At 44.5% G+C, this 21,078-nt stretch overlaps 1 protein-coding gene and 1 pseudogene across 1 annotated transcript; both read right to left on the reverse strand.

Annotated features, from left to right (window-relative positions):
• Positions 1 to 1,691: 1,691 nt before the first annotated feature.
• Positions 1,692 to 5,932, reverse strand: LOC109734783 (subtilisin-like protease SBT3.9; annotated as a pseudogene).
• A 12,411-nt stretch (positions 5,933 to 18,343) lies between these two features.
• Positions 18,344 to 18,727, reverse strand: LOC141026852 (uncharacterized). The gene has a single exon (XM_073503713.1). The coding sequence runs from the start codon at positions 18,725 to 18,727 to the stop codon at positions 18,344 to 18,346; it is 384 nt and encodes a 127-aa protein (XP_073359814.1).
• Positions 18,728 to 21,078: the final 2,351 nt, after the last annotated feature.

The following is a 21,078-nucleotide window of genomic DNA, read 5'->3' on the forward strand; positions in this document are numbered from 1 at the left end:
AAATTTTGCCCCATATCATGGGATAAGTAAGCAAATTTTTTAGTTGTATCGACCCGAGCCGGGAGTCGATAGAGGGGGACCTAAGGGTTTTATAGGGGCGGGCAGGAGGTCATAGGAGGCATCATTGCAATGTGGGGTGGTGGCCGGCGATTTCGACGTTGTGTGGGTCGTGCGTGTGAGGTGGACGACTGGTGTGACATGTGGGGCCGGTGAGGGGTGGCACGGGGCGGCTATCAGTTGTCAGATCTTTATAAAATGAGGTGTGCTCGCCATACGGAAATGGGCCACGAGCCTTGGGTTGGGCTGCGGTGTGGCGTGTTGTGCTCGCCTGTTGACCGTACGATAGGGTTAGGGTAGTGGGTTGGGTTGGATAGACTATGAATTCTTTTCCTTTTTATTGTTCCCTTTTGACTTTGAATTTTATTCAAAGATTAATTTTGGTCCAAATCTTTTGGGAGAAGTTTCACAGAGGTCCACCTAATATTTGGGACCTAGGGAAAAATTTTGAACCCAAAAAAACTAAATAAAAGGTCATACACATTTTTATAAGCTCAATTTGGCAATATAAATAACCCATAAAAATAATTTTAGGGTTCGACTTATTTTGAGCTAAAAATAGCAATCAATTCGATCAACTCCTAGTGAAAACAAGCTATGATCAAGTAATCACAAGAAAAATGCAAAATTAATAATTAATTAACCCCAATTTAATTATTCACATTCCTAAATTGGGCAAATTTTGGGATGTGACAGTATTACATTGTTACCAACTAACACTTAAAATGCATCCAAAATAAATATTCATCCAAAATAGTTTATGCCTATTACCTAAAGTTTTCTTGCAATATTGCTAGATGTATACTTTCTGGATGATATAAGAGTGCTGAAATTTATAGAAGAATTTAGTAATCAAAAACTAGTGCAAAGCTCTGAAGGTACTAGATCAACTCAATAAAATTTTACTAACTACCATGTCAAACTCACAAAGGATAAATCCCAGATAATTTATACTCCTAAACAATGTCCATCCGATCATTATCAATAACCATGTTGAAACAATTGAGATGGACTATTGATTCATTTATAAAGCTTTATCAATTATCATGGCAAAATCTTCTAGGACATATGTTTCTTATACGATAGAGACATACCTTATTCTATGCATTGATTTGAATCACACCGTGACCGCCAGGCACGATGAGGCCTTCTTTCAGTGACTTGGCCTCACACCTCTCGGCATCGCCGCATGGGGGCTGGCGATGAGGTGTCTCCTAACTCCAGCCGTAATGTTGTTGTCTAGGGAAAGGGAGTAGAAGTAGCTTGCTAGCGCCTAGCGCTAAAGATCATGATAGCCAAACAGAAATTGTGAAAATTCCGATAACAATGTGAACACGAATTAACTTCAGTGTACTCACACGAGCAAGTTAGACATCAGCAGCAATCTACGAATTCAGTGACATTTGCCCAGCTCAGATAATTCGATTGTGTCGATTTCTTTTCACTTCGAGTTTAGAAACCTTTTCATCAAGAAAGAAAGGTTTTGGAGCTTTAGATCCGTCGATGTGCCTTTGTCTAGTTCATGTCTATATGATCCGAGGTTTTCTCATTAATTGCAATTTTTGTACAACTTTGTGAAGAAACCATCCCTTGAAAAAGAATCATATTATTCCAGTATAACATTTCCTGTGATGATGAACAAATTTGATACTCAGTGTTTCTTCTATATTTTTGATGCCATACATGGATACATAAAGAAGGTGTACAATAACTAGATATGTGTTTAAGATGTATCTGCAACAAAGTCTTGTATCACAGTCCGTACCGCAATAGGAATTCTCACCGAGCGAGTGCCTCCGGCTGACCATGTCAAGCTCCCAAAAGTGTACCCTCCTTGTACTCTCTGCCTTGCTGTGAATCTCACCATAAACTTCGCGCTTTTATTACCGCCTTGGGTGAAACGGATCACAGATGGCTCCACGAGCACATCTATCCCCGCTGGAGCTTCAACAACTAAATGATGTGTTGCTTCGCTGGCCCAACATTAGTAACAGTGCGCTGAAGCATGACAGGGTCCTTGAGGTTCGGCACGGCGATGGATGGGACGTTAATATTGAGGTAGTAGGACTCGCAGCCGTCTTGTTGTATTCCCTTGCATCCACATCGTAAACCAAGCCAGGGTCAACGGCCCTATCTGGGTTCATGTGGCCACCACCAAAGTCGAAGGGGTCGGCTAGTTTCCTTGGGACCCCTTCTGCTTGGATCGGCATCCCAAAATGATCGGTCACATACGCTACAACCAATGCCAAGGAACAATCTAGTCAGTGATATATTCTAAAGAGTTAGTTTGATGTGTTTTTTTTTTGTTTCAATGTACGTATACCTGTGGTGACGATTGCGGACTTGATCATGGCAGGTGACCAGTCAGGATGAACCGACTTGAGCAGCGGGGTCACCGCAGAGACATGCGGGCACGCCATGGATGTCCCCGAGCTGAAGGCATACGAGCTGCCCGAAGCTACCAAGATGCTGACACCAGGTGCAGTAATGTCGGGCTGTTCAAGCATGTGTATCGAGAGTTAGATATGCATGACTTCAGTTCTAAAAAACTAGAGAGGCAAGGTAACAAACCGACAATGGCACAAATTCAATTATTTGTCTCAAGTTATGTTGATAATAATATGAGCATAAATACCTTGAGTATGCTAGGGAACAACAGGCTTGGACCTCTGGACGAGAAGGAGGCGATCCTTGGTGACAACACCCCGTTTCCGACAATGCTTACTGCCAGCGACACCTTCACCACCGGATTCCTAAACACATGACACAGACATGAATTAGTTCTTAGATAAGAAGGTACATATGTTCACCCTTCAGTTTTAAACAGTGTGACAAATTCTCACTCAGTCATCTCCCAGTAGAAGTAAATTCTATGTGCGATCTCGAAATCCACCAGCGCGCAAGGCATGAATCCCTTGCACCCAGCCAGGTTGTCAAGATTGTTGGCGGTGTACTGCGCAAAGATGAGGCCCTTGGCCCCTGCCTCGACAGTAGTCTTGATGGCCAAAGGGAGTGCTTGCTTGGGCGGCGTGGTGGCTGCCTGGGCTGGTGCATAACAGAGGACGGTTTTGCCAGTGACATTGCTCAACGCCAGTGATTCGGCGTCGCAGCTGCACATAAGTTTTAAAATTGAACATGTGGCTCCATAAAAGCGTGTCATTTACTATCAAACAAATGTCGTCAAGCCGACTGGTTTCTTTCATTACCTCAGCACATGAACAAGGTCCTGAAATCCGCTGTTGTTCATAGCCGCATTGTAGTTTAGAGATTGCCCCTGCGTTTGAAATCAACCATCACAGATTAAAGAGCAAGTTAATCAAGGAAAGCTATGGGATATGCTATAGTTGATGGAGAACCAGCAAGTCCTCCTATATATTGAATGGATTACAAAAACCGTATAGACGAAAAACTGCGCGTAAGTTTATGAGCAGTGCTATTCGTACGTAAAACTTTTACGTACTTTTTGCGCATATATAAGACTCGGCAGCGGACGGTTGGCAAAAGATCAGGGGGTGCCGGGGTCGTTACAATCTAAAAGCAACTAGTACGTAGAGTAAGCATACAGATTTTACGTTGGAATAGTATTTTCCTAAGTTTATTTAGCAAAACTATGTGTAAATTTGTGCACGCTATAGGGAAACACCAACTTGACTAAACATATTGATGATACTATTTTGTTTTTGGAGTACATTTTATCCAGTATTAACATTTTTCTTTTTTTTTCTCTAATATATTCCATGAGATACTTCGCTATTTAGGATATGGCACAAAATGAAAAATGGTTTACATATTTTTTGAAATAAAAGTGAGAAACTGTTTGGTACGTACCACAAGCTTTTCTTTGTTTCCTATCGATATCAACGTCGGGAAAGAACGGTCAATCGTGCTAGCGGCAACCGTCGTAACCCATGGTTCTGCATTAGTTACAGTCTGCGGCACAGGTCCATCATTCCCTCCACTGAACACAACGGATGTCCCTCTTTGTACAGCATGCAGTGTCCCAGGAATCTCCTTACCAACACTTCCAATCGATAGTGACATGACATCCACGCCATCATATATGGCATCGTCGATGGCTGCGAGGACGGCTGCATCAGGGCACCCACCCACCCAGCATGCCTTGTAGATACCAAGCCGTGCACGTGGTGCCCCGCCCCGTGCCACGCCCATGGCTAGGCTTCCGTAGCTCACACCTTGCACTTCTCCGCCAGCGATAGTCGATGCGACGTGTGTGCCATGGCCGTTTGAAGTCCCGGGGCGACTTATAGTTGCCCTTTAGCGACGCAGGACTGCTGCCTTGGCTATACCACCGCGCGCCGATGATCTTTTTGTTGCAACTTGTGGCATTGAACTCGTGGCTAGTTTGGCATTTCCCTTTCCACCGTGCCGGCACAGGGCCATACCCGTTGTCGTCAAAACTTCGTGATTCGGGCCATATGCCTATTAATAAGCATGCATATGCATGGAGTTAGCTGATTCCCCGGCTTGGGATTTCTCGTGCTTTAGATTTGAGCTTAAGGATGAGATTACAAACCTGAATCAATCACTCCCACAATGGCATCTTCACCGTACTTTGCTTTTTTGAGGAGTCTCGATTGGTGTGGTTGTTGGTTATGGTCAAGTCCAAGGAAGTCCCAGCTCCGAGTTGTTTGTGTTTTGTGAAAAGTGTTAGGCTTCACAGTGACAACTTCGGGAAATTCTACATTCGGACATGTTGATTAGCTTATGTGAATCATGCAAGTAGAATGCCTCAGCTTGGGACTAGGTGAGCATCACCGCGAACCCAGAAAATCCATGCTTGTAACTGTATACTATCGACCTCAAGGCTTCATCCTTGCTGTTATTGCAAGTAAAATGAAAGGTGAGCGTAAATCACGGCGGTTTCCTGCTAATATGTCTATGATGCAATATGAACTTGTAGCTAGTACCTTCCCAAAACAGATGTTAGTATGTCATGGTGAGACGCGATGACCACGGACGGGTCATCATGCTTCTTCTCCCCCATATAGACGATATAGAGCTGAAGTTCATTTTGTTGCATAAGTTTTCAACAAACAATGTCTGAGGAAGGGAAGCAGGTAATCCAGACAGGAAGCAAATTGAAGAGGACTGGCGTATGCATCTTACCTTGCTCGAGGTGTTAGCTGAAAGAGGCAGCAATGCCACCAGTAGGAGAGCACCGCAGAATGCTGTTCTGGAATCCATGTCTGATATGAGGAAGAGTGCTATGTTCTCTTGTGTTCCCTCGCTTGTATGTATATATAGCAGCCAGGAACAATCTTTTTCTTTTCTTCTTCTTTTCCAAAAAGGAGGTTGAAACTGAAACCCCCCGCCGCCAGGAACTTTCATGGAGGTACAAGAACAGTTCAAGCTGATTTGTCTGCGTGTTCTTTTTTCTTTTGTAGGGATTACGCGTGACAAATTAAGAAAAGACTTCGTCTCCTTGAATAGAAACTGATGAAGAAGCACCGTGCTTTTATCAGGTCCGCCAGGATTAAAGACACCACTACCACCATACCGGCCGGATAGGTATGTATATTAACTCTGGTCTCTGTCGTAATGACCTGATCAACTCTCAGACAAGCTTCCGCGGCTCATCACTCGTTAGGCACAAAACAGGGATGGTTGTCTTTGATTTAAGGACAATATTATTTTTAGACCTTCTATTAGACAACTGCTCATGCGTCGTAATGGCGGCATAATTTACTGAAAAAAGGCTTTCGCCCCATTTTACATATAAAGCAATTGTCAAGCAACAAGATCCAAGAGTACGACCTAACGCGCAACACAGAGAGTACAAGCACGAAAGTACGAAAGGGGGTTCTGCCGAGGGCACTACTCATTGTTGACCTCCATGTTTGAGTGAGTTTTTTTTGTATTTACCTAATATTTTATTTTTAACATGATTGCCTAGTCCGTTGATCTGACACCTCATCTAGAGTTCTAGACGTTAGGGTCGCCGGCTCGTCTCTATGTTGAATTCACTCACGTCTTGTCAAGACAACAAGTCGCGCCTCAGCACAAGACGAGGTCAGCAGCACCAAGAGTCCAAGATATGACACGCCATGTCGGCACCTTGCACTTTTTTGCGCACACCTCAGTAATAAGGAGGCGTCTCTCCCATTGAATTAATGACGATGGCAGCTCCGTGGTGTTAATCCCAGCGATCCTATCCCTCTATGATGTCTCTTCTTGACTTCTTCTATGGATTTCAGTCGCACCATCGTGACCGCGAGGCACGATGCGGCCTTCTTTCCGCGAACTGGCCTCTTGCCTCTCGACATCGCCTCATGGTGGCTAGCGATGGGGCATCTCTAGACTCAGGCCGAAGTGCTATTTTCCAGGGAGCGGGAGTAGAAAAATCTTGCGAGCGCCTAGCGCCTAGCGCCATGGGTCGGGTGAAGCATGAGCTAGGTAGTAGGTAGGGCTAGCGATGCAGATGGTTTGTAAAAAAAGACAGATGGGGATCGATGCCTAGTCTAGATGCAAAGGGCGATCACATCTAGCGACTCGACGGCATGGCTTTCCGCATCCCTCCCGTGTGTAGGCCATTTAAAAAAAAAGAGGACCCTCTGCCTCTGCATTGAGCAACGCATACCACCATTTTATAATAGAAAAAAAATATGTTTTTGGTCTCTCAAGTTTTTCAGAGGTATAGACTTGGTCTCTTTAAGCGTTTTTGATACACATTTGATACTTTTCAAGTCTCAAAACTGGGTAAGTTTAGTTCAAAACCAGATTTTGATCACTTTGGTCGGGTTTGATTGTCCATATTTTGACCGGGTGAACAGTAAATCCAAAAAAATATAAAAGAAACCCTAGATCAAACAACTCGTATGACATTCATGCCTGAGCTAGACATTCCAAACTATTTTCTTTCTGCTGTTTTACTACTTACAGTTTTATTTCCAATATTTCTTCTACTCTCAGAAGAAGCATCCAACTTTATGAGTCATGTGAGCCTCAAACTTTCCTAGACATGTAAGACTTACTACATTCTTCGGAATTGTTCTTTCTCTTTAAATTCTCGCCATCAACACATGACTGGTGATGGCTCGTGTCCGCGTCAGTTTTTCCCCGAAGAGAAAGTGATGATGCAGCACAGCTATGGTAGGTATTTCCCTCAGTGATGAAACTAAGGTTATCGAACCAGTTGGAGAACCAAGCAACACTATGTAAACGGTACCTGCACACAAAGAACAAATACTTGCAACCCGACGCGTAAGAGGGGTTGTCAATCCCTCCCCGGTAAAAAATTGGTAAATATATAATTTGGTAGATGCAAATAGAATAACGGCAAATAAAATTCAGCGAGGTATTTTTGGGATTTTGATAATGTAGTTCTGAAAATAAAAGATGCAAATAAATAAAAAGGCAAATAGCAATATAGATCTGAAAATATATGATGGGAAAATAGACCCAGGGACCGTAGATTTCACTAGTGGCTCCTCTCGAGAAAATAGCATACGGTGGGTAAACAAATTACTGTTGGGCAATTGATAGAACTTCAAATAATTATGACGATATCCAGGCAATGATCATTATATAGGCATCACGTCCAAGATTAGTAGACCGACTTATGCCTGCATCTACTACTATTACTCCACACATCAACCGCTATCCAGCATGCATCTAGTGTATTAAGTTCATGGAGAAACGGAGTAATGCAATAAGAACGATGACATGATGTAGACAAGATCTATTCATGTAGGAATAGACCCCATCTTGTTATCCTTAATGGCAACGATAAATACGTGTCTTGCTGCCCCTTCTGTCACTAGGAAAGAATACCGCACGACCGAACCCATCACCAAGCACCTCTTCCCATGGCAAGAAAAATCGATCTAGTTGGCCTAACTAAACCAAAGATTCGAAGAAGTAATACGAGGCTATAAGTAATCATGCATATAATAGATCAAAAAACTCAAATAACTTTCATGGATAAATAGATCTGATCATAAACTCAAAGTTCATCGGATCCCAACAAACACACCGCAAAGAGAGTTACATCGAATAGATCTCCAAGAGACCATTGCATTGAGAATCAAAAGAGAGAAGAAACCATCTAGCTAATGCCTAAGGACCCGTAGGTCTACAATGAACTACTCACGTATCATCGGAGAGGCACCAATGAGGATGATGAACCCATTTGTGATGGTGTCTAGATTGGATCTCCTGGTTCTGGAACTTGTGGCGGCTGGAATTGTGTTTCGTCGACTCCCTTAGGGTTTCTGGAATATTTGGGTATTTATAGGGCGAAGAGGCGGCGCGGGAGGCCACAGAGGTGGGCACAACCCACCAGGGCGCGCCTGGCCCCCGAGGTGCACCCAGGTGGGTTGTACCCCCCTCGGGGCACCCCTCTGGTACTTCTTTGGCCCATCCCGTGTCTTCTGGCCCAGAAAAATTCTTCAAAAAGTTTCACTACGTTTGGACTCCGTTTGGTACTAATATTCTGCGAAGTAAAAAACAAGCAAAAACAGCAACTAGCACTGGGCACTATGTCAATAGGTTAGTCCCAAAAAATGATATAAAGTCGCTATAAAATGATTGTAAAACATCCAAGAATGATGATATAATAGCATGGAAGAATAAAAAATTATAGATACGTTAGAGACGTATCAACTGGCATTCTTCCGGATCCTATATGTTTCAGTCTTAAACATAACTGAACACTTCACTAGCATTTGCAAGCAAACACTTCTTTACATATCACATATCTTTTAGCCTTTGTTTGTTTCTGAAAACAATTTCTAGTTTCCAGAATATCACATGGCTATCCCAAACATTTTGAAGTTCGGATTTCTTGGATGCAATTCGACCGTAATGGGATTATAGCCTTTGGATCTAAGGACTTGAGTCTCATCAATTGCGTATTGTAATTTGTAAGCATGCAATATGACAGAAATCCTTCTCGACACTCTAGAAGATGATCCTCTCATGACGTTTACCAATTGTAAAGATTCAACCAGATAATAAAGCAGCTAATCAATTTCAGCAGGAAAGGTGGAACCGCAAGCCATTATTTTGTAACTATAATGCAAACTACACATAGACAATTTTTATAATTATTTGCACGAGTGATTAAACTTATTTAGTTCATAATTGTGCTCGCGCTCAAACCAATATCTCTCGTAATTGATTTTTGAGTGATTCAAGATCCATATCTTCGCCATTGATGTGTGAATCAATAATGACATGAAATTTAATTAGTAGGCCAACTTGTCGATCACATCTCTATGTGACTCTTGTTCATCTTTCAATGCTTGTGCTCCGAGCTCATGACAATCCTACTAGAATTTCAAGACAACCAAGTGTTTTCGCGGTGAGGTCTGACCTTCGCCGACCTTACACCTCATAATTCGTTTGTACTCATGTGTACATGTCGTAACCTGAAAAGCTACGTGTTATAGACGGTGCTACATTAAGAAGACCACAACAACTTGATATTTTAAGTGAGAGATGACCCTAATAAAAACTACTAGTGTGCAATCAAAAGGGTGCAAACAAAAAGGGATAAACTTCTTAGACAATTCATAATAGCATGATATGGTATAGCCCTGGACGCCAGAGAAGTCCTCTCCGTCTTTGCGAAATTCTAGTCAAAAGCGTTGTCGTGGCAGCAGAAAATGGTGTCTTGGTAGCAGTTTTAACAAATCAGATTTTAGGAAAAACTGTTTGTCGTGGCAACATGAAAACGATGTCATGGCGGCAGTTTTTAAAACCACTGCCATGGCATTGACAAAAACAGATTTATGTTAAAACCGCTTGTCATGGCAACTTGAAAATGGTGTCGTGGCAGCAATTTTGAAAATCGCCGTTGTGGTAACAGGTTCTTTAGCTTTTCTTCTCTATTGTCTTGTAAAGCCTCCTTGCACCAGGGTCCTCCTCTGCAAGCTTGTCACCGCCATATGTAATCACAAGCTATCTCTATAGCTACTCTATTACATCAAATTTTGACACGCAGGTTATTAAAGTGACAATCCTGTGGCTCCAGGCATCATGCCGTACTGTGACGCGCAGACCACCTAAACATTACAACATATAACCATCTCATACATAAAATCATTACCATGATAAAGGCTATACCACATCACATGCAACCTATAAAACCAAGTTAGAAGTCCTCTAATCGGTTTAGCAAAATTTTAATTTATGTGGCTCCTAGTGTTTCGGAGAACACAGCTACCTATGTCCACCATCAAGTATGATTATTCTTATTGCTAGATTAATTTTGCGATGTGTGTGAGGGAAGAGACTTAATTAAAAATCTCTAGGACCATACTAAACTTCGTCAATACGTAGACGTCCTCTAATTGGTTTAGCAAAATTTTAATTTATGTGGCTCCTAGGGTTTTGGAGAACACTAGCCACCTACGTCCACCATCGTGTATGATTATTCTTGTTGCTAGATTAACTTTGCGAGGTGTGTCGGGAAAGAGCCTTAATTAAAAATATCTAGCCCCACACTAAACTTCGTCAATATGTGTGGCCCCCGTGTAGATCAAAATCTACATGCCCTCTCGTGTTTGCCATTGTTCACTATTCTTGACTATGATGTAGCCCAAAGAACTGTTAGGAGATTAGTGATAGCGAGAATCGCCGATTGCCAGAACTTTCTAACAAAACTACATCATGTCGTTAATGAACTGAAACGAAGCAACACTCAAGGGAAGCATACAAGAACATCAAGTACAAGATTGCATCTAACACGATAGATCTTATCTTCTACTCGCATAATTTTATTAAGCTCTGGAACACATCTAGTTCATAATTCTTTTTAGCAACAGATCAAATTCATTCCTAAAAACTTGGTGTAATACCCTCACAATCACATGTGATCTAGCTCGAAACATGCATCTATTCATAGAACCCCTCATGATGCCACGGTTGGAAAACATAATAGAAAACAAAAAATTGCCCTACGATCACAATCCCAGGAACATTATGAAGATGCATTAGAAGTTGGTGTAGACCGGATCGTTTACCAACTTTGATTTGCAGCGAAAGAAGAGTTGGTGTAGACCGTCGATGAAGTCCTTCAAACCATTCAGGAATGATCCCTCGAACCAAAGTTCCCTCGAACCAAAGTCCGAAAGAACGACCTCTCTACGGATTGCAAGCATACATGCTTCACGATCAGGCAGCGCTTCGCCACCTAGAGCTAAACATTGCCAGAGAATTAGAGGGATAAGAAGAGGACCTCATGGGGCTTCTATATTGTGAGGATTAGAGAGAACCAGAACTAGTTCTAATCTAGATAAAGTCTAAATTAGAACTAGATCAACTAGAGAGAGAACTATAGAGAAAAATTATATCTCAAAAGAGACAAAACCTCTAGTGTATATAGGTGTAGGGGAGAAGGGAGGGATGGCCGACTTGGCGAAGGGTTTTCCCTCCCCATGCACCGGCCTAGGGGGTGGTGGAATCTAACTCCACCTCCCAATTCGGCCTCCCGATGGGGCGCCTCCCTTAATGTGCCGTAGGGCCCATTAACAATATCCCCCAATAGGCTTTTTAGTACTTTCTTTAGCGCGCTGATATTAAATAAATTCTATAGCCTTCTAAATATTAGAACCTTTTATCATTTATTTATAGTCCCCGGAAATATTTTCCGCCTATATATCATTTTCCAGTATTCCCCAAAACTCTTTTGGTAATCCCGAAGCGCTTCCTGTTTCTCTTGAAACTATTTGTTATAATCCCAAGACTATTTTGAGAATATTTTGTCATAACTCTCACTCCACTAACACTCAGTAGATCATGATTCCCGTAAGCGTGTGACCCTGTAGGTTCGGTAAAACATCGACATGCATGAACAAAACCATCTTTCGTTCAATGATCAATAGCGGAACAGTGGACATCCATATTGACCCCTATGAATACACGAATGATATTCGAGCGAAACTTTGGTGTTTACATGCTATTCCCTTTGCTTAGGGATGATTTACAAAACCCGAGGTGAGATATATCGGTATCCAGTTGAGTCATGCTCATGCTCATTATACCGGTCTCCTCATTGCCAGTACTGTTCTTCTTCCTCGTTGACATGTTCTGGCATCCTCGTGAGTAAGTCACCTATGTCTGCCCAGATGATGATGGATGCCGTCACACCGAGAGGGTCCTAAGAATATCTCTCCATTATCGGAGGAGCAAATCCCACTCTTGAGCTATCTAGTACCTTGTCACCCTTTCTGATATACCTTGAAGTTGTCATTATGATCACCGCATTAAAGATGACGTTGGAGGAATCCCAAAGTCTATTGTCTGGTATGAAGTGACTACGATACTCTCATAGTCTAAGGAACTAAAACATACATTAACTCTTCGTGTTATATATATATATATTACATATATATACATATATATATATATAGAGAGAGAGAGAGAGAGAAACTCTATTAATAACCCTGGGTGAGGAATAAGTAATTTCTCACCCGAGTCGATCGACCAAGAGATGATCTGGCTTAATAACCGATGTAAAATTATGTTTGCCCACTGTAAAATTACGTCGATGAAAACGGTTGGGCTTTGGGGTCGCTAGGAGCCCACTCACCCGTACAGGAACCTTTTCCAATCAATCAGGTTCGAGCGGTTTTCACGGGCTCGGATAGGCGTTCCTCTCTCCCAGCCCCTCTCCTCCGGTGAATTCAGAGGCGGCGACAGTGGCGGCACCGGAGGGACCAACCGGAGTGACCAGCCGGAGCGAGGGCTACTCCCCTCTATCAGCGAAGTACTCCCCTTTGCCTCTCCCATGTGGTAGTGACCAGGAGGCGCTGTAGGCAGTGCAACGATCCGACGCGAGCTCATCGGCGATAATGGCCTTCTCTGGTGTCGCTCTCCACCGTCGGTTTTCTTCTCGTCGGTAAGATCTCCCTCCTCTTCCTCCTCCTGCACGAATTTCTGAATTTCTAGGGTTAGGGTTCTTGGTTTTCGGGACCGAGGCAAAAGAAGAGAAAGAAGACAAAGTAGGTAAAGAAGCAGAAGATAGGATCTTGCATACTGAAGGGGTGATATAGGTTGTTGGTGGAGACCGGTGCTCGGCGGTGGGATCAATTCAAGGAGATGCATATCATGGTGTAGGAGGAGAAGAAGGCCATGTGGATGGTGGAGAGAAAGAGGAGGAGATCAAGGCTGTGAAGGAGGAAAAACGGTACAGTATCTTCTTAGATTCAGGCAAAGGCGATGGCTCTGTTTCTACTCTATTATACTCCCTCCGTTCCCAAATATTTGTCTTTCTAGGCATTTGAAATGGACACAACATACGGATGCATGTAGACATATTTTAGAGTGTACATTCACTCATTTTGCTCCATATGTAGTCCCTTGTTGAAATCTCTAGAAAGACAAATATTTAGGAACGGAGGGAGTATATAAACTGTTCCTTCTTTATTCCTTGGAGCTCCACTGTTCCAACTGGACTGTCACCTAGTACTAAAAAATACCATGCTCGGCCATTTTAACCTTAGATGGAGTTGGGATGCTGCTAGCCTGCTACTGTATCACAATGGTTATCCCTTCATTGTGAATATCTCGAGATGAACGTCACATAGCTGGGCGGAAGAGAACCCAGAACTGCATCTGTAGCCAGCTCATCCAAGAGCGGGAAGCCCAGCCGATCCAAAGCTTGCACATATCCGACCATCTTGATCACATGCGGGCTCAGCAGATCACCTTCCTTCAGCTTACAATCCATCAAGGATCGCCAGACGTTGAACCTTTCGGTCCTAGCCTGTGTCTGAAACATGCTCTTGAGACTCTCGATCATATCGTAAGCCTCAACATTTTCGAATTGTTGTTGCAAACCGGGCTCTATACAAGCCAGCATCAGACAGCTGATCTTTGTTGATTCATCAACGAGTTTCTGGTAGGCATTCTTAGTTGTGGCACTAGCATTATCGGCAGGTTCCTCTGGAAGTGGATCCTCTAGAACATGTTCCTTTTTATCATGCTTGAGAACAATTCTTAGATTTCTATACCAGGTGGTAAAGTTTGTTCCATTCAGTTTATCCTTTTCCAAAATTGATTTCATTGCAAAGTTGGGTTGAGCAGGTGGTGCCATTGATCTACAACAGAAAATATGCAATCACTAAGCAATGTGTTTATGTAGAGTAATTCAAGCCTAAACAGAAATACTCCCACTGAAGCTGGCATCCCTCCGCAAACTCTCAGTGATTCAGGATCCGACTAGCACATGTGACTAGTGAGCTTTAGCATCACTGCTAGACAACAAGCCTATCCGGCAAGCAACTCCTTGCTAATTGTATCTCTATACGACTCCTGTCGGTCGGGAAGGTATCTCATACCCCGGCCCCCAACCTTCTTTCCCACAAAGCCCAAAACCATTTTGATAGCCTTGTCAAGTAAACCTGATGCAGTGCATGTCCGTGTCCGACACGAACCCTTCAGTTCAAGGACACCCAGCAGCACCCCAATTTCATGAGCCCACTACTAGACGTACTTGACGTGCGAAGGTGCAACATCGGGGATGGCAATTTGCTTGACATTCATGAGGGATCTTTCTACCATTCTAACATGCATAGAAAACAAGAAGCATAACAATCACAAATAAACATATATTGTGAAATAGTATGGCTCCTTCATGGACGTTCTTCCAGGTCAGCTCCGACTCCGATGACCATCTAGGAACTCCATCTTGTTTGTCACGCCGGGACGCCAAGCCAGCAACCTGATCTCTATTATCCAACTACTACAACTAGTAATGAATTTTACATAGAGTCACAAGTCGACACGCAGGTCGTTATACAATATCATGACAGCACTTTGGCTCCTGCCAGCTGACAAACATGACATGCAGGCCATGTATAATTTACACACATGCATCACATACACATGAGCCATACTAGTCACATCAAACCTGCAAAAAAAAGTTATGCATAGAATCGCATTCTATCGATTTGAGTGATCGTGTACGAAATACAAGGCGCTACGCACACGGCGGTCCCGCCGAATTTTCTGATCTGACCGATCTCATCGATCATCGCGAATCTGATTCGGATTTACGTTTCACTGTTAACCCCGATGGCAGATAACCGACCGGTAGGAGTAGGTTGTGTCACGACCTCATTGATCCGATAGACAGAAAACATAGCCACATCGATCCCCATGCGCAGTTGATCTCATCAACCATGCACACAGCCGAACTCATCAACGAAAACAGATCTCATCTGCCGCCTCCACATATCTAATATGCATACAATCTGAATCCAAATCCTATAGCAGAGGCTCTGATACCACTGTTGGGTTCTACGGTAGGGTGCATCGACTGCATATTAAAATTTACCTATGCGCAGAACAACCAGGAACATGCTACGGGAGATGGATCACAGTTCGTTACCACTAGACACGTAGTGCCATGTAGCGAAAGAAGAGTTGGGGCAGTGCGTCCGCGTGGTTCGTCTCCTCCTTGTCCGATCTCCCACGAACAGCCGGCCGTCGGATCCCTCGTACAGGTTCGCCGGAGCGGCGCAAGTGCATCGCCTCTAACGGTATCCGCGCGTGCAGGAGGAACACCGTGCGACGGACTGCTAGGTCCGATCACACAGTCGGCGGCAAGTGGAGGTGTTTATTCGCAACACATGCAAACCCTAGTGACAGCGCCAAAGCGATCAATCGCATGAGTGTGCCGCACCTCCACTATATATAGGCGTCCATCGCGGGCTCAACACTTGGGCCTCGCACGGACCCTAAAGCCCACAAGTCTACTTGGCCACAATCTGAATACAGCTCGGATCACATCCGACAGGTGTCCTTGGATCCGACCTCGTAGGTTCCTTCCCTAAAGCGCGCGACCCCTTAGGTTCAAGTCGGCTTGGTCGCAGTTCGGGTCACCTCCGAACTGCACGGTTGGTAGCGGCCTCTAGCAAGGCATGCCGAACACCAAGCAGACTATGAAGCTGGTTAGCGAACCTGTACATCATCCTTGTGCTAGCCCGACCTCTTTCTCGTTCCAGTGATGCCGACCACTATCCGGATTATCTCATAATCCTTGTCGCATGGCCATGCTTATCCTGGTCGGATCACACGAGGGGCCCAGAGTATATCTCTCCTGATCGAAGGGGCAAATCCCATCTTGCCCGACCATGTCTCGCAGCATGGGTATGGACAAGCCCGAAACCTACCTTTGTAACTACCCAGTCACGGAGTAGCATTTGGTCGGCCCAAAGCAGGTCTGTCACCATCTCATGTACATGTGCCAGCTCAGGTCTTAGGACATAGAACGTATGTTGTACTAGAGACTCACAGATGACATATCGCTGCGTCTCATAGTTGGGTCTGTCCGACTCGGACCTTATCTTGACTCGGATCCGACTACGTCGAATCCGACCAGACCTTTCCAAGTCCATATTATCCGGTTAGGATCCAATGCTCCATGGCTAGTGAGACCAAGCCATCGACCGTGTCATATGCTAGTCAAGTCGGCTGCGCGTCCACACAGCCCTTTCGACAAGGGACCATTTAGGACAGTCATCATACACTGCATAGTCCCACAAACAAGTCACGTACTTGCTGATACACATCATTGACAATGTCCAAGGACTATCTTTATTCATAAACACATAGGAAATATCATCATACATGATTGCCTCTAGGGCATATCTCCAACAAAAGAGGAATGGGGGGAGGAGTTGTGTTAGTCTGGAGCACGAATGGATATGTTTTTATGCAACCAATTGAGCAACGGAAGTAATAAATGTTGTGGTTGGTGTTAGGTGGTGGATTGGTTCTGATTCAGTGTACACGAATGCATTTGAGAAGCAACTGGACTGCTTACTTGAAAATAGCGAACTGCATTGTCATATCACGACGAACTGCGGAATGCGTGGTTGGGCCTGTGTTTGTGGGATTTTTTTTAATTTTCGGTGGCCTCTCTTTTGTCTGTTGGGCCTGTGTTCGGAGAGTGAAGACGCATTGGGCCCAAGTCGGCCTGTGAGCACGGCTGGTTCCCGGTGCGTTGTGTGTGCGGCCTAATGTTTAGTCCCACCTCGCTCGCGGAAGGCGCGCCGACCTGTTTATAAGCGCTGGCGAGGCAGCCGTATCGAACTCCTCTGGTTACTTATTTGGGCGCTTATACACGGCGCTCGCTACTCTATGCTCTCTGACCTGTGGGCCCATGTGTGCCCGGCCCCATGCATCGTGGCTCAAAACGACTAGCCTACTGTGGGCGTAGATCTACTACGAAACTGGCTGGGGCCGGTTGCACCTGGGTGGTCAATTTTTTTTAATATTTTCTCTCATGTATTTTTTCCAATGTAGGGGCGTGCACTGCTTAGTAAATCATCTGTGCACTGCATTGATCAGGGTTCTATACTGCATGTGCATGCATTCCGTACTACATGTACAGTTCTCATTTTTTTGTGTTTTTGCTCTTATGTATTCTTTTTTCAAATGTAGGGGCGTGCACTGCTTAATAAATCATACGTGCACTGCATTAATTATGTTTCTGTACTGCATGTTCACATATTCCGCACTACATATACATGTCGCATTTTTCTTTTTGTGTTTTTGCTCTTATGTATTCTTTTTTCAAATTTACGGCCGTGCACTGCTTTGTTGGGTATGTGTAAACTTCATTCAACAGAGTCTGTACTGCATTCGTACACATTTTGCACTGCATGCGTCCTATTTGCACACTGCATCTTCCTATTTCCACACTGCGTCTTCGTCCGTTTTGTGCACCGCTCGAATCTAATGATACATAAGCAAACAACATAAAACAAACTATCACAAGCATTCTGTACGACAAGTTCATCATCAGCAAACTAAGTTCAACAGAAAGCAATCTAACATAATCAAAGTTCATCATTACAAGCGATTCTGCATGACAAGCAAACTAAGTTCAGCAAAAGCAAATGATCACAAGCAAACTAACAATACATAAGCAAACAATATAAAGCAAATTTGATGATAATTCTAAAACGACGCTAGCATTGTTGGCTCTTGGCCGGCACCATCTTCTTCACCAGTTAGCGTCTCCCCATCCCCAGCTGCTCCTGGCGCGCTTCTTGGGGGGCTCCTCCTTCTCCAGCTTTGCACGGTGAAGCCCGTCCTGGGTGAGGGTGATGCGGTTCCATATCTTGTACGCTACGTAGGCGTCCTTTGTCGCGTACTCAATGTGCCTCATGGACAGAGCCAGGGTGGCCTAGCGCTTGTGTTCGTCGTCGGTGATCTTCTTCTTCATGTTGTTGTAGTAGTCGTCGATGAGCATGCCGGAGACGTCTCCAAGGGAGTCCAACTCCTTGGTTGCCTCGGGCACCCTCCACTCCTTCTAGATGTCGACGAAGTTGGCGACCTCCAGATTGACGCGCTCTAGCCTGGTTTTGTCACTGTCGATGGAGAAGCCTGCGAAGGTGTACCTGGGGTTAGCGAGGAAGTTGTCGAAGATGGTGCACCTTTCAGCGGCGCTCAGTTGGAAGAGCAGCACCGGCTGAGCGTTGCCGATGGAGAGTTGGAAGAGGGCGGGTTTTTGCGTCGCTTCAGGCTCGTTGTTGTACTCAAGATCAATGCCGACGATCTTGTGGCGCTGGAGGCTGAGGTGGCGCTCGTACTGCGCGAGGGAGATCGCCATCTGCTTCTTGTCGTTGGTGTGGATGATGTGCAACTTGGTGTTGCCGTGGGCCTCCACGCCCTTGTACTCGTCGGTGAACACCATCGCCGGTAGTAGGGCTTGGTGTTTTCTGTGGAGATCGATGTGATGGAGCGATTTGGTGGCAGCGCAATGGATACTTGTGTTGTCGTGGATGAGAAGGCCTTTGGCAGGGGTCTGAATTTAAGGGGAGGGCGCGGGGTGGGATGGCCGCATCGGATGAACTACACGATCTCGCTGACGATGCGGTTGTGCAGATCGTGGGTTGGTGTTGCGTCTGTGATCATGGGCTTGTGGCGATGGAACCGCTCGGATTGGGTGGTTGTATGCGAACATGGTTTTATTTTATTTTTGATCAGTAATTTTTTTTAACCACCACTTTCTGTGTGAATGGGCATTTGTCACGTTTATATGTATCCTGCGTGTTAATTGAACTGCATTGGTTATCATTCTGCACTGCATCGTCTATAAACGAGAACTGCATTTTGTCTACAGGTGCGTACTTTACCTTTTTTGCGTGTCCTTGCTGCAGCCCTTGAAAAAGTACAATGTATTCAGCGATTTTACGAGTTTTTCGCTGTGTTCTATACCCTGTATTTATTCATGTAGGTAATCCGAAACTGGATTGCTATACCGTACTGCTTCGGGTAACCAAATGCACTGCATTTTTCTAGAGCTGCGTACTGCATCTGTTTTTGCGTGTACTTACTGCAGTCCCTGGTACGGGAGGGGTAGGGGGGTTGCCCCCCCAACTTTTTTCCTTTGTTGTGGCACTTATTTGAAGGTAGACTTTTTTCGGATGCGTTTTCTTAACACGCGCGTTGTTTTTTATTTTAACCTTTTTTACGAACTGCATGTATTTTATTTTGTTTTACCGTCTGAACTTCATTGTTCTTCATAGAGAACTGCATCATGTGCGTTTTGATGTAGTCTGTCTTATTTTAGCCGGGCCGTTTTTGGGTCGGCCCGTTTTATGTGACCCTTTGCCACACGCGGGCCGCCTATGTGTCCCTTCCAGGCGATCCCACCGCTCCGCTGACAGGGAGAGAGATCGAGAACAATCCCCTCTCCTGTCTTGCAGTTTCTCCCGAGGCATGTCTTCCTCGAGCAAAACCGCTATCGCCCGCACCAATCGCCGTCGCCCGAGCAACCGCCGCCCTCAAGAGGTCCTTATTCCTGCATTCCGCGTCGCCGTCCGCTCCGCGAGCCCTTGCTGCTGCGCTTCCGCAGCCCTTTCCTGTCCGTTCTAGTCGCAGCCCCTCCCCCCCCCCCGCCGCCGCCGGCGTTCATCCCCTTTTCTGTGGTACGTTTCGCTTGGCCTCGGTCTTCATCGTCCCCTCGTCTAGTTTTGTGATTCTTGTAGTTGTTGTTGCTGTTTTTGCTTGTGTAGTTTTTCCGTAGGCAGGCGATTTTATCTTGATTTGAAGTCGATACTCGTGTGTGCTCTATAGGCAGAGCAAGGTGGATCTAGGGTTTCGTCAGATTTCGTCGATTTTGTTGCTTATATCTGTCACTTCGTCCTTGTGCTGCAGGCAAACGCCATGTCTTCGCCGAGCAGAGTGGGAGGAGGAGTTCAGGGTATGTGGAGTGCTTATTTTTGGCTTTGTTTATTTTGTTTGATGTTTATCTAGTTTCCTAATTCATCCTGCATATTGTTTATGCTCTGTTAGTTGTCAGTGTTCGTTTGCATTATTTTGTCATGTGATGTTTTGTAATTTCAGTTTTTGGTTTTTTTAATCCAGTAGGTGATTGCGGTGCTCATAATGATACACCAATTGGCTCTCATTGCCCTGGTGGTAAGGATCATGGTGGCGAGGGAGGACATCAAGTGACTTCGCCGATTGAATCTTCTCCCATAAGTGTGGCCCCTCCTTCTGGTATGTGAATGATTTGTTTATTTTGTGTATGCTGGTTACTTGATGTTGTACAAATTGGCGTTTCCTTGTTGTATCTAGTCCGGCATTTTGTTGGCAACAAACGTGAAGTTAGTGTATGCAACACTGCATTTATTTGTATATGTGAACTCCACTATATGTATGTGTGAACTGCATTGTTGTTTTATTCAAGTTTTTTGTATAATGCATTATTTTTTATTTTTAGCTTATGGTTGGAGCACTGCATTTATATGTCTGAGTGTACTACATTTGTTCTTTTTGTGCACTTTTTAACGACCATAGTCAAACTCCATTTCGACGCAGTGTCTGTTTTCCATGCTGGGGCGCCTGGGTTTGAGGAGGTTACTCAATTTATTGACCATTATTTTGTAGAGGGTAATGTTGGTGTGAGCTTTGACCAGAGACGTCCTGTCTTGTGTGAAACACAATCGCAGTCTGTTGATGGTACAGAGGAAGTTACATAGGATTGGATGGTCTCGGAACAACTTCATGAATATGAGTTGAAGCAGAGCAAAAAGAAGT

This window comes from Aegilops tauschii, chromosome 7 (assembly GCF_002575655.3).
Source record: "Aegilops tauschii subsp. strangulata cultivar AL8/78 chromosome 7, Aet v6.0, whole genome shotgun sequence".
In the NCBI taxonomy this organism is placed as follows: domain Eukaryota; kingdom Viridiplantae; phylum Streptophyta; class Magnoliopsida; order Poales; family Poaceae; genus Aegilops; species Aegilops tauschii.

Excerpts from the sequence above, each read along its gene's own strand:
- LOC141026852 (XM_073503713.1), bottom strand. The coding sequence starts at position 18,727 with ATGGTGTTCACCGACGAGTACAAGGGCGTGGAGGCCCACGGCAACACC.